Here is a 12,494-nt window from a genome sequence, read left to right as displayed (position 1 = left end):
CTTGCGTCGTTTGTAGCCATCGGTAGCACTAATAGGAGAGAGTCGGAGTGACCGTTCGACACCTCTTTATTTTGATCGCCGGATGGCTGTCCGGTAATTTCCATTATTTGGCTGCTAGCAACAAATAGCTGTATTTTTGTATGGTAATTATTCACTATCTCGGAAAATACCGGAGGATTGTCCGGTAGCTGATAGTCAGCGACATCCTAATCTCCGGTAAATTCCAGGTAATTTACAATGAGCAGGTTGCGAAGTTACAGTATCTATCAACAAGCATTTTGCACAATTATTATTTTGGTAATTAAAAGCTGTAGCCTGCCTCACACCACGAGGAAGATTACACCACATAGCTCAACGACCTGTGGAGACCAGCTTGCTGGTCGTGCTGACGTCAAATAATTGAGTGTATAATCGGTATAGCAACATTCTAGAACCCACAATATGTCGTTCTTCTGATTGACTGTATCCTTGATATATAACACAGGCGATATAAACGAATAGAGCACACGAGCAGCGTTGTATACGTTTAGAACACCTATGTCTAATTTGCGGGGTAAGACGGTAGCTGCAGGGACACATCTAAGTGGGGTTAACTTGCACCCGTGATGTGATGCGAGTCCTTTCGTGCGGTTAAACAGACATCGTCATCTTAATTGTGCCATGTGGACGGTAGTCAAGCACCTCGAAGTCCGCAAATGTGAAATCGTCAATGCTAGTGACCTTTTCAGGATTGACGAGGAGAGTCGGGAACGGACGTGGTGTGCGTGTAAGCTGCTTCTGAAGGGGTTCCACATGGTTCAGGTACACGTGTGCGTCGCCGATAACGTGGATGAACTCGCCAGGTTTTAGTCCCGTCACTTGTGCAACCAGTCGTGTCAGCAGCGCGTAGCTGGCAATGTTGAAAGGCACTCCAAGACCCATGTCGGCCGATCGCTGGTACATCTGACACGATAATTCCCCGTTGGCAACGTAGAACTGGCAGAACATGTGGCAAGGCGGCAGGGCCATCTCGTTGAGATCGGCCGGGTTCCACGCCGACAGCACAATCCGTCGGTCAGTAGGATTCGTACGCAGCTTGTGAATCACCTCTGCTAGCTGGTCCACACCTTGGCCAGTGTAGTCTGCATGCATGTCCGTGTACTTGGCACCAAAGTGACGCCACTGGAAGCCGTAAACCGGTCCAAGGTCTCCAACCTCCCGATCCTGCAGTCCTCGGCTATCCAGATACTCGCGCGATCCATTGCCGTCCCAAATATGAATATCTTTCTGCTGCAGAGTGTGGGCACTTGTGTCTCCACTAATAAACCACAGTAGCTCCTCGGCTACACCTCGCCAGAACACCCGTTTGGTCGTCAGCAATGGAAAGACATTGTTCTTCAGACTGAACCTCATCTGCGCTCCAAAGACCGACAACGTGCCCGTTCCAGTACGGTCTTCACGCTTAGCTCCGTGTGTCAGAATCTTCCGGATCAGGTCCAGATACTGCATCTCCTCATGAGGCGCCGTGTTGTCCAGTAGCGACGTTGATTCTACACGTTTCACTTCATCAGGTTTCCTCTCCCACTCAATGAATTGGAACTGCACGCCGTTCTCCTCTTTGATGTCGGACTCCTCCGTCACCTTAAAGTTCTGCTTGAGTTGCTCCAACGGGAAGAAGGCGTCACACTCGAATTGTCCCTTGACTCTAGTGAAGTGCACCTTAGTGCAACCAGGATAGCTCATAGCCTCGGTGTACACGGCGCCTCCGCCGATGACGAAGACCTGGTCCACTCTGTCTCCCTGTTGCTGCACGAGCTCCAGGGCCTCACGGAAGCTCGTGGCTACTCCCACAGTCTCGGGTACTCCTTGGGTTTGTCTGTAGCTGGCATCGCGCGTCAGCACCACATTGTAGCGCTTGGGCATGGGCCGAACCTTCGCTGGCAACGACTCCCACGTCTTGCGTCCCATGATGACCGCGTGCTGTGCTGGAGAGTCTGAAGAAGCCGTCGTCAGCGCACGGAAGTGTTTCATGTCGGAAGGCAAGTGCCACGGGATCTGTTGGCGCAGACCGATGCCGCCCGTAGTTTCCAAGGCCGCCACCACGACACGAATCGACCGCTCCGTCATTGCTATCGCTGTTTTGATGCTTTTGGCGGTAGGTTTTGTAATGTGTCAGCTTTGCCGCCAAAAAGTGAGAGGCGAGGACGGACCAATGGCGTTGCGACACATAGTGGGCACACAAATTTTCCTGCTCCAGACCAGGATACAACTGTAATAATTTCAAGGACTTTCGATTTGAGGCAGTGGTACAGCTACTTCGTGGCACTCGCTGGACTTGAGTGAATATGGCCAACGAGACGAGGCTCGCTCGCCACATAGGAAGCACTGATATTAGATTCGAATGGGCTCACCAAGTGCTTAATCGAACACCAAGTCGCGCGCAGCATCCTTGCTCTGCACCGGGCAATACTTCGAAGAATTCAGTACAGCATTCACAATGCACTATCCGGTACATGTGAGTCCTGTGTCTGCGTTCTCCAAGTTTCATGTTGCGTTACTGCGGTTTGACTGCAGTCTGATGGACATCCAATACGTAAACAAAACTTACCATTGCCAACGAGGGCTTTGAATGTCCAAGAATGCCACGCCAACAGGAGGTTTCGTGCGTTGTTCACTTCACACTGCGGCGGTCGTAACGCTGCCAGGAAGTCATCGTTTCATGCTATCATTGGATCACCCGGCAACAGTCTGCGGTTGCACTCGGACTGTAACGCGCGGTGTAACCACTCGCTGCAGACGAACGCAAATCGACTGGAGACTGTGAGGAGAGAGCGCAATGCAGGCAGCGGACAACCTGGCGACGACAGGCAAGTCATGTCGCCGCTTCAACACGCCCGATCCGGGGGTTACACCTTGGTTTCAGCAGTGAAATCTTCCTGTGCGAAAAATTTAGATCACATAGCCTTTCTCATTTGATGAGCTCGTTTGAACCCAAGTAGGTAAATTTTCATTTCAATTTCTTATACACTGTAATATTCAATACATATCAGGAGTTTGCTGAGGAATTGCGCTACGATACTGAAGAGACGTGCAACCGCCGACCGTTGAGCCCTCTTCTCTGCCGGACATACATTTTGCCATACAAAGCGAGCCACGCGCCCTTTGGGACCAAAACGTATCCATCGCCGTCGTCTCTGATTGGTTCAAATCGACGGAAACCGCCGCGAAACGTTCCACTTATCGATCTTGTGGAGCCGCAGACCGAAACTCAAGGCACGAGTCCGTGGACTTCTTGGGACGCGGCACAGCACTCGCAAAACGCCCTCGTACTGCTCAAGCTGAAGCCCAAACGCTCGCCCAACGCTCGTCCAACGCTCGAGCAACGGCTACCACCGACATGAACCGCAAGCTGGAGCTCATGGAGCTGGAGGACGGCGGCGCTAGCCCCAACAACAACAGCAGCGGCGGCGGCCCCAGTCCGACGCTCGATCTGCTGCGCCGTGACTCGGGCAGCAGCAACCAAGGGGGCGAGGTCCCTCTCCTCGAGGTGGCCCACAACCCAGACGTATGTCGTTTGTTCTTCCCTCTCTGTAGTGATAGTATTCTAACTAAAGGGTTCTTATGACCTCAGTTGAATTATTTGAGGGCCACGGCTACTCACGGAGGCAGCAGCACAACCAGCAGCAAGTATGGCAGCCCTGAGGAGTCCTTCGGCGAGGATGACGAGGACAATAGCAAGAAGACTGCCCGTCGTAAGACTGACTCCAACAGCAAGCGCCCCTGGACACGCGAGGAGAACGACAAGCTCATGCAACTCGTCAAGCAATACGGCGCCAAGCGCTGGTCACTCATCGCCATGCACCTGCCAGGACGAGTGGGTAAGCAGTGTCGAGAGAGATGGCACAACCACTTGAACCCTTCGGTCCGCAAGGATGCATGGACGGCTGAGGAGGACTACGTCATCTTCGAGTGCCACAAGAACGTGGGCAACCAGTGGGCCGAGATCTCCAAGATGCTGCCTGGCAGGACGGACAACGCCATCAAGAACCGCTACTACTCGACCATGCGTCGCATGCAGAGGCAGTCTATCCGCAAGAAAGGTCCCATGCGTGAGGGCAAGAGCATCCGCGTGGCCTCCGTCACGTCGTCCCCTGTGCAGAACAACAACCAGGTGGGTCCTGCACCAATGCAGCGATCTTTGACCGGTATGCAGCACCAGATGTCACCACAACAGCAGCTTCCACATCGAGGGGTGAGTTTCCAATCCACATATCAAAGACTCTTCTCGGAGGTCCCTGGGAACGCCACACGCGTGAGTCCCGCTGCTCCGGATGAGTTTTTTTTTTGTGACATTTAATACTTACTGACCCTTGTGCTGTTATTGTGATGCAGGATGGCAACTTGATTGTCGACTTTGAACGCCCCAACATGATGGCCTCGTCCCTACGACAGCCTACCATGGTCTATCCTTTGAACGGAGGTGGCTACTCGAACGGGATGAACCCGGACTACAGTCGCCCCATGTCCATGACGTCGTCTCCCTGCTCGGTGTCCCCTACAGATGATATGAACCAGAACAACCAGAACGAGACTTTTGATTACGTTCCGATGCAGGCGTCGATCCAGCGTATTCGGTCATCCAGTCCCGTTGTCATGGGCACTCCCCCTCCTTCGACATCAATGGGCATGATGAACTCACCTTACGGATCGCCTGCAAGCCACATGCAACCACAACAACAAGGCAACTTCATGATGTCGGGAAATCCGTACTCGAACAATGTACGTGGAGGGATGTACTCAGGACCGTCTGGACCTGGTCCTGCTCAGCATTACCGTCCTGATGCCCCTGTCAATCTCCCACACAAACGTCTCCTGGACGTCCAGGGCTCGCAACGAGATATGTGGAAGAACGACAGCCCTGTATCCGTAGCAGCACCGATTTTCCGTGGTATGCCGGCAGCGCACATGCAGCAAGGCCAAGTCAGCGAGCCGATGGCATTGCAGCAGTCCAAGCCGGTTTCCATGCCTCTTTATAGACAAGCCCCGAGCATGGGCCACTTCAACAGCATGGAGCAGGTATGGACCGATGATGCCTATCTGTGATTATTACTGCTTTAAAGATGGGGGGATCGAATTCTTCTCCCTTGTGGTTTGCTCCCTGATAGAGTGCATGGTACAATTCTTAAAGTTATTGCTAGGCGAAATGGCAGCTTCTCTTTACTATTTTGTCTCCGTTTCGTTTGATGTGACGTGCTCTGTAGCGAAGTTGAAACCCCGACTATCTATGAACCAACTCAAAAATATTTCCATCAGCTAATGAAGTTTAAATTTCACTTGCTATTTGCATCACAGTTCCCCTAAAAATATTGACACGTCCAAACCTCGTCTTCATGTCGGCAAACATGAATAATAAACGGGTACGAGTTGCAAGTTGCTCTGGTTCTGTCGGTAATTTGACTGAATGGTGAGCGCGTGATATTGGCGCAGCGAATGGCAATGCAACAGGGGGTGACACACTGGACGTCTACTTTATCTGGCACCCAGCACGCTACGACCAAACTAGGTGCACGGTTCCACTTTCGGGGTCTCTTCCTTCGGCAAATCGACTTTTCCTTTGACGAATTAAGCTTCATCATCACATACTTGGCGAATGAAACTACGATCTGCGAGCAGCCATGGTGGAGGGGACTTTCACATGCCGAACGGTAAACCATCATCCACCTGTTCACTGTAGTACTGAAGTCACTTACTGACTTTATCGTGTTGGTTGTAGTCTCGAAGCTGCCAGTCGAATGAAAATGCAGCACCTTCATCGAGGAGAAGAGCATGTGATCTGGTTAACCTCAATGGAGACACCACGATCGTGTATCCTCCTGTACGGCAACGCTGAGGCCAGACCATTGAATATTGCCACCACTCCAGTACTGAATTTCACCGAAGGCTCCGTTGTTGGCAACCTCGGCGCTCCACAACGCGTACAATCTGCTTCCTCCGAAGCGAGTCGCGCTTCGTTTTCATCAAACACAGCGCAGTCAATAAGTGGAGTCTCGGATAGCAAATGGAGACGCATTAAGCGCGAGAATTCCCTGCGTAAGGGCATCCACTTGTACAACAAGATTATAATATCGGGACCAGCGGACTACATTGTGCTTACGGCAAGTGATATCCGAGAGAGTGGCTCGGGTGCAGCAGACCGTCTTCAGTGGGCCAAGCAGTTTGGCCTTGAGCGGTTTATCGGGTGTCTCCGCCAGACTGTCTTTGAGCCGGGTACGATTATTGTCCATGAAGGCCATCAACTCAACAACTTGTACCTGCTCCTCGAAGGCGAGTGTCGAGCGTCAGTCGAACGTGACGACTCCAGCACTTCGAGTATTGCTCAGTCCAACGAAGCAAATTCCATCAGCTCCAAGCCACCACTTACAACTGCTGAAGCTCAGCTACGACATACACGCAGATTCCGCTGGAGTGACGACTCGCAACTGCCTGTAGCTTCGCTTGGTCCCAAATCGACTGTGGGTGACATCTCACTGATGCTTGGGATCCCGGAGCCCGTCACTGTGAGAGCAGTGACGACTGTAAATGCCTTGACACTCTCCCAAGAAGATTTTATTCGCGAAACCAGCGATCGACATGATCCAACAGTGGTCGCTTGTATCGAGAGTAAGTGTGTAGCTGGGGTGGCATCGTATTCAAGATCACTGATCATCCTGTCAATTGTTTAGAGTTGCAGAGTACAGCGTACGACACGCTGCGTTTCATCCTTGAACGTGTCGAAACAGAGTCCAAGAATGAACACTGCGATCAGCGTCTCAAGATTGATTCACTCCGCGAAGCTCTGCGCCAAAAGCAGCCAGGTCTGTATCTTGCGCTCGGCGTACTCCTTTCGTTGCATCCGTTGACAACATGTTGTAGTGGTCGCAGGAGATAAACACTCGAGGGTCCTATCCTCTCCACGTGAAAGTTCTCGGGCTGTTTCTCAGCCTGGCGGCCTCCCATCCGATGTCAGGACCTCCAGTGGTGGTGCTCAATTGTCCAGGATCGTATCGCTTCCGTCGGTAGTTTTGAAGCATGCTACGTCCAGTGTCGATACCAGGAGACAATACTTTCGCAACCAGTTTGAGACTTCAGTCGCCGCCGTATCAGGTGAGGACGTCGCTCCTATCGAGAGTCCGACGCGAATGACTCGACAGCAACGTAAGGCAGCACGAGCTTTTGCCAACTTACAACACCCGGTGGCAGGCAAAAGTCTCGCAGAATTTGTACAAATGTCGAACAAGGCAAAAGATGACAAGTCTCCAGTCGCGGATCCCCCGCACACGACTCCACAAACCGAAGGCCTTCTCTTCTTGTTCCCAACAATGACCAAGCGCCGACAACTTCACGGAAAGTATGTACGCTCCCTTGGCAATTTACTCCTGCATTACTCATTAACGTTGCAATGATGACAGGACTTTGCCTTTACTTCCTCGATATCGGGGCTACGATGGCGTTCAAACACAACAGGACAGTCAGGCTGCAAGATGAAGAAAAATACAAGAGTGAAGCTTGTAACTGGGCAAGCATCATGAATTACCGAACACATGTACCAACTTCGCTGCGTCCTTCACTTGATCAATTCTGGTCTCATTACTCCTTCTTGTCGTCGCTGTTCACTATAGACGAAGGACCTGGTGCACGAGCGCCAGTGGAGGCAACAGAAGGTACAGCAGAAGCGCTACCACTTGGTCGCGCAGAGTTTACTTGGTCTACATGTAGTGACGATGTCTGTCCTTCCGTGAGCTGATCACTCTTGTGGGTCTGTTCCTGTGGCTTCTCCACTTTCACTGCCTGTGTAATTGTTTGAGTCTTCGGCTGAGCAGGAGCAGACATTGCTTTATCGCCTCCGGCCATGGGATCATCTTTCTGTGTGGCCGTCGTAGGTTTAGCTGTATCGGCAAAAGCCTCCGTTGTTTTCACTTTTTTCGCAGCAATTGCACCTTCCGTTGCCACACTGGATGTAGACGGTGCTGTTTCCACCGCATTTCCTTCCTCAGACGAGTCACGGGTCCGTTTCTTCAGTAATGTTGCAGACTCCAAAGTCTTCGCTGCATTGGCCAACTGCGCGTCATCGGACGAGCCACTATCACTTTGCTCAATGCTACCAGATGATGCCGGCGTTGACACTTCCTTCTTGATACTGTCATCTTCCTTGGTCTCTTCCATCGGTTCATCCTCGTCATCCTGTGAATCACGTCCAGGCGTGTCGTGGACGGGGGAGCCATACACGGGTGTAGCTGATGGCGTATCTACTGGCGTAGCACTCGGAGATTCGTCGTCGTCGTCGTCCTCGTTACCATCTTCATCCATAGAGCCCAGGTACTCGATAGCCAACTCGGGTTCAATGAGCCACTTACTGGCTTCCGGGGCTTTGACACGAGGCGAAGGCGCCCAAATCTTGAAAGGTTCAGAAGCTCCCGATGGAGTAGAACCGCCGCGTGCCTCAAGCGGCGTCTTACGCAGAACGCCAGGCTTGAACTCGATACGGAACGCTCCTTCGCCTTCGAAAATGGCCTTTGTCTTGTTGAGGTACGCAGTGGCCTTGGTTTCAGCACCTACCGGGTCCACTGAGGGCTTTGGCTCGCCTTGTATCTCAGCAAACGCCTTGGTAAGCTCTTGACATGTGTCATCGTTCGCCAGATGCTGCATCTGCTTGAGTACTTGCGTCACCAGCTTATCCATAGTGAACAAGAAATACGACGTCGATCCCATTAGACTGCGGCAAGAGTCCTCGTACTTGGAATTGTCAACAGAGCCATCAATCAGCGAGTACAGCTTGGAAACAAACGCCTGGTAGTCGCCTGTTTTCTCCGTGGGTGATGCAGACAAAGAATGGTGGGCGTGGGCCAGAGCACGTGCCGCTGGGTTGATAGTACGACGATTGCGGTTGCGCTTCGCCTTCTCACACAGATCATACGCGCGCTCAAGCCGGTTGTGGAGTATCTGGTACAAACGCAGGAAGGCGTACGCATGCTGGTTGCCGTAGAACAGCGACTTGTAATCTTCTAGCACCTTGGATGCATCCTGCTTGCTGTCCAGTGCAGGAAGCCCGGGCGGGAAATCTGCAGCTTCTTGGACAGTGAGAGCACTTGGCTGCAAGTACGCCTGACACCCGAGCGCAGCCAAATTGATCGTGAAGTACCCCTTCTCTCGGTTAAACTGCTGAACCGTACCCTCACCAAACTCCGTGCTCACTTCCGTGCCAACACGCAACGTCTTAGCCTTCTCAGGCGTCACAGTAGTGTGTTGTGGCTTACGCACCAGCCACTCCTCCTCCAGATGGAAAAAAGGGAAGAAGAAAGACTGCCAGACCTTCGAGATCTTTTCCTTGTCAGCTCCACCCAAATTCTTCTCGGCAGCATATGATAGCAAGCCGAACGCCTCCTTGTGGATCTGAACCGATGCAAACTTGTACGCAAAGTGAGGCTTCCACTGCTTAGGCTGCGACGACGTAGCCGCAATCTTGCTATCGGCAGTTACTGGAGGCTTCGCGGCATCAGTAGATTGTTCCTTCTTAAGTGCATCAGCAATATCTGACGCTTGAGGAGGAGCCTTGGCGCCCACAACAGCAGACGTCGCTGAAACAGTAGACGGTGACGCATTCGAGTCCGCCTTTGCTTCTTCAGTACGTTTCTCGTCCGCCTCCAGTTTCTTCTTGGCCTCCTGCATCATCATCTTCATGCTCGTCTGCTTCTTATCCTTCTGCTTAAAGTAGAAGCTCGAGTGGTCCAGTGACTTGTGGTAGTTCTTCTCGTTAACCTCCTTCCACTGGCGGTTTAGATCTTCACGTGCACGACGCCATTCTTCATCCTTCTGCTTAAGTCGCTTCAGAATAATAGGAATCGCTCCAGCCGGGTACTTTCGCAGCAGTTCCAGAATCTGCGAACCTGCTTCACCGTAAATGCGCGTAATCGCATTCAAGTGGGTCACACGGAATGTTCCCTTATCTACCACATAGTTCCACAGTTTATCGTCGTCACCGCTCGACTTCTTAAGCACCTCAATCTCCTGAGCCAATGGCTCAAGGATGCTAATAGTGGATGCATTAGCTTCGATCACCATATCGATCTCAAAACGTTCGTCTTCACACTTGAAAAGCGCCTCCTCGTACTGGTTCTTGCGCATACTCTTGAAGGAGAAATCTTCACTACCAGTAGGCACAGACACCCACGAGTCATTGCACACTTCCTTTTCGAGCGCTGAGCGGTGAGAGCATGGCGGGATCGGGTAACTAGCAGGGAGACCACGGTACGATGGAGTGGCACGGCGACATTGCGACAAGTCCGTCTCAGCTAGGGGAATAAACGGCCAGATCTCCTTGGGAGTCTTCTGTACACCATGCGAGCACAAAAGGTGGTCGAATTCTTCCACAAGGTCTGTGTGACGACCGAAAAGGTTCCTGATTAGCGACAGCATCTCGTTCCGGTCCAGTACTTCCTGGCTGTACAGTTCCAAACACTTAAGGAACTCGCGCCAGTTGTCACGAGACGGTAGAATCTTCTTAATCTTCTCGAAAATGTTCCACTCTTCCTTGTCCAGAAGTACATCCGAGATTGCCAGGTACGCACGACGTTCCTTTCCATCGTATGGGCGCCGTTTGTTGCGCTTGTGGTTAAATTGCGCGCGGTTGCGTTCGCGCTCTCGCTCCTTCTCGCGACGCTCCAGAGCTTTACCACTGAGGCGGTGGTCGTCGTCCTTGTAGCCTCTGCCTCCTTTCTTGCCGTATTTCATGTACGCGTCTTCATCATCGGCCATCATACGACCCTTCATCGCAGCGCTGGACGGTGAGTCCCCACCATGATCATCACGTCGATCAGCCTGGTAACCCTGTGATCCATATTTGCGCGCCTTTTGCGCCATCTGGTCCTTACGTTGCTGAGCCTTCTCAGCAGCACGGTTCAGACGCTCCTTGGCTTGTTCCTGCACTGCATCGGGCAAGAAGAACGTAAACTCGCGCAACAAGTCCGGGTGGTCACGGAACAGGTGCGAGACTTGGTCCAGCACTTGACGGATGGAACGTTGCTCCTTCTGGTACGTGTGTAGGATGGCAAGAAATTCCTTGTACGTCTCTGGCTCATCTGCAAAGCGCTGCTTGATAGTAGTCACGTAGTGGATGGCGTGATCGAACTCCACAGGGTTTGTCGAGCTTCGTGCCGCAGCGTTACCTCCACTTGGCGCAGGAGCCTGTTGCTGCTGCTTCTTGGGCTTTCCACCAGTCTTCATCTGACCAGCAGGAGCCAATTGTTGACGTGACGACGGCGTCGGCTTGTGAAGCTCTGGTGGGGAATAAGGAGGCGGCGGGATCGTCACTGGAGGCGGACGGTGGCCCATGTTGGCGCTGGACGACTGCTGAGCTCCCACATTTGAATACATGGACTGCTGAACGCCTCCACGACCAGCCATCTGTGAGGGAATCACCTCAATCGACGTGTCGGGGCGGATGCGATATCCTGGCGGTAGGAACGTGTTAAAGCCCAAGATCAGGTTCGGGTATCCTCGGAAGAGAGTGGATACACGAAGAATGACCCCGGGAGTGTCAATCGCTTGAGCTTTGAAGTCCTTCATGACGTCCAGGAACTGGTTGTAGATATCCGGCTGGTCTCCGAACTGCTGCTTCACTTGGTCCAGGTACAACAGCGCGTCTTCCACACGGAGTTCGCGATGACGCGGAGGAGGACCCGACATTTGCTGTTGCTGGTAATAGTCCCCTTCTACTTGGTCATTCGGGATGATGCGTCCGTCTAGTCCGTAGTGCTGCTGGACCACTTGTTGTTGCTGTTGAGGCTGTTGCTGCTGCTGTTGTTGCTGCTGCGTCTCTTGGCGACGAGGGGGCGACTGGGGACGCACGTTATAGCCCTGTGTGGGCGGCTTGAGTCCACCTGAGGACGAAGCCATGGACTGCTGCACGTTGCCCATACTCTGACTCATATTGGGCGCCTGCATGCGGACTGGATGGCCCATCATCCCGCCCGCGTTAGAGGGCGGAGGTCCCTGGGAACCAGTGGGTTTGCCCAGCACCGAGGGTGGGCCACTTCCGCTGGATGAGCCCAGGTTGCCGCGCGGCGGGTGCAGGATTGAACCCGAGAGCGGGTGCGGCGAGCGCGACGTATTGGGCCCGCCGCCGCCTAGTGAGCCGGGGAGGGGCGGGGGAGGCAATACAGGTCCGTTCGGGTGCATAATGGAGTGCTGCTGCTGCTGCTGCGAGCCGCCATGTAGCGGGTGCAGGTGACTGAGCTGCGCCATCGACGGCTGCGGGTGGTAACTGTGCGTCTGTTGCTGCTGACCAGAGGGCGGTCCACCTTTTCCACCCAGACCGGCACTGGACGCCGAGCTGAGCGACGGTGGCCCGTGGCGGTCTCCCGACGAGCCTGGATACGACGGATTCATGCGCACTTGGACGCCGCAGCAAACGCTTCTTGGTCTTCGAGCGGTTCTTTGGAAGTGGTGCTGGGGCAAGGGCGGGGCGACGGAAACACTAG

General features: G+C 53.1%; 4 protein-coding genes across 5 annotated transcripts; 2 read left to right on the top strand and 2 right to left on the bottom strand.

The window, feature by feature from the left end:
- Positions 1-384: 384 nt before the first annotated feature.
- Positions 385-2,163, bottom strand: PPTG_11023 (thymidylate synthase). The gene has a single exon (XM_008907270.1). The coding sequence runs from the start codon at positions 2,104-2,106 to the stop codon at positions 631-633; it is 1,476 nt and encodes a 491-aa protein (XP_008905518.1). The 5' UTR covers positions 2,107-2,163; the 3' UTR covers positions 385-630.
- Positions 2,164-3,224: 1,061 nt separating this feature from the next.
- PPTG_11022 lies at positions 3,225-5,301 on the top strand. Of its 2 annotated transcripts, none has more exons than XM_008907269.1 (3): positions 3,225-3,544; positions 3,611-4,231; positions 4,372-5,301. In XM_008907269.1, the coding sequence occupies exons 1-3, from the start codon at positions 3,377-3,379 to the stop codon at positions 5,080-5,082; spliced, it is 1,500 nt and encodes a 499-aa protein (XP_008905517.1). In that variant the 5' UTR covers positions 3,225-3,376; the 3' UTR covers positions 5,083-5,301. The 2 variants fall into 2 exon arrangements, with proteins under 2 accessions (XP_008905517.1, XP_008905516.1); XM_008907268.1 differs by having other exon boundaries at positions 3,611-4,291.
- Positions 5,176-12,452, bottom strand: PPTG_11020 (hypothetical protein). The gene has a single exon (XM_008907266.1). The coding sequence runs from the start codon at positions 12,400-12,402 to the stop codon at positions 7,606-7,608; it is 4,797 nt and encodes a 1,598-aa protein (XP_008905514.1). The 5' UTR covers positions 12,403-12,452; the 3' UTR covers positions 5,176-7,605.
- PPTG_11021 (hypothetical protein) lies at positions 5,464-7,503 on the top strand (the record flags this gene model as incomplete). The annotated part of the gene is made up of 5 exons (XM_008907267.1): positions 5,464-5,684; positions 5,753-6,639; positions 6,702-6,833; positions 6,901-7,366; positions 7,428-7,503. Exons 1-5 carry the CDS (start codon positions 5,470-5,472, stop codon positions 7,501-7,503), a joined length of 1,776 nt encoding a protein of 591 aa, XP_008905515.1. The 5' UTR covers positions 5,464-5,469.
- Positions 12,453-12,494: the final 42 nt, after the last annotated feature.

Source organism: Phytophthora parasitica (genome assembly GCF_000247585.1).
Source record: "Phytophthora parasitica INRA-310 unplaced genomic scaffold supercont2.26, whole genome shotgun sequence".
Taxonomy (NCBI): Eukaryota; Oomycota; class Peronosporomycetes; order Peronosporales; family Peronosporaceae; genus Phytophthora; species Phytophthora nicotianae.
The sequence above is the reverse complement of the archived record's forward strand: the minus strand, read 5'-3'. Positions and strand labels throughout refer to the sequence as shown.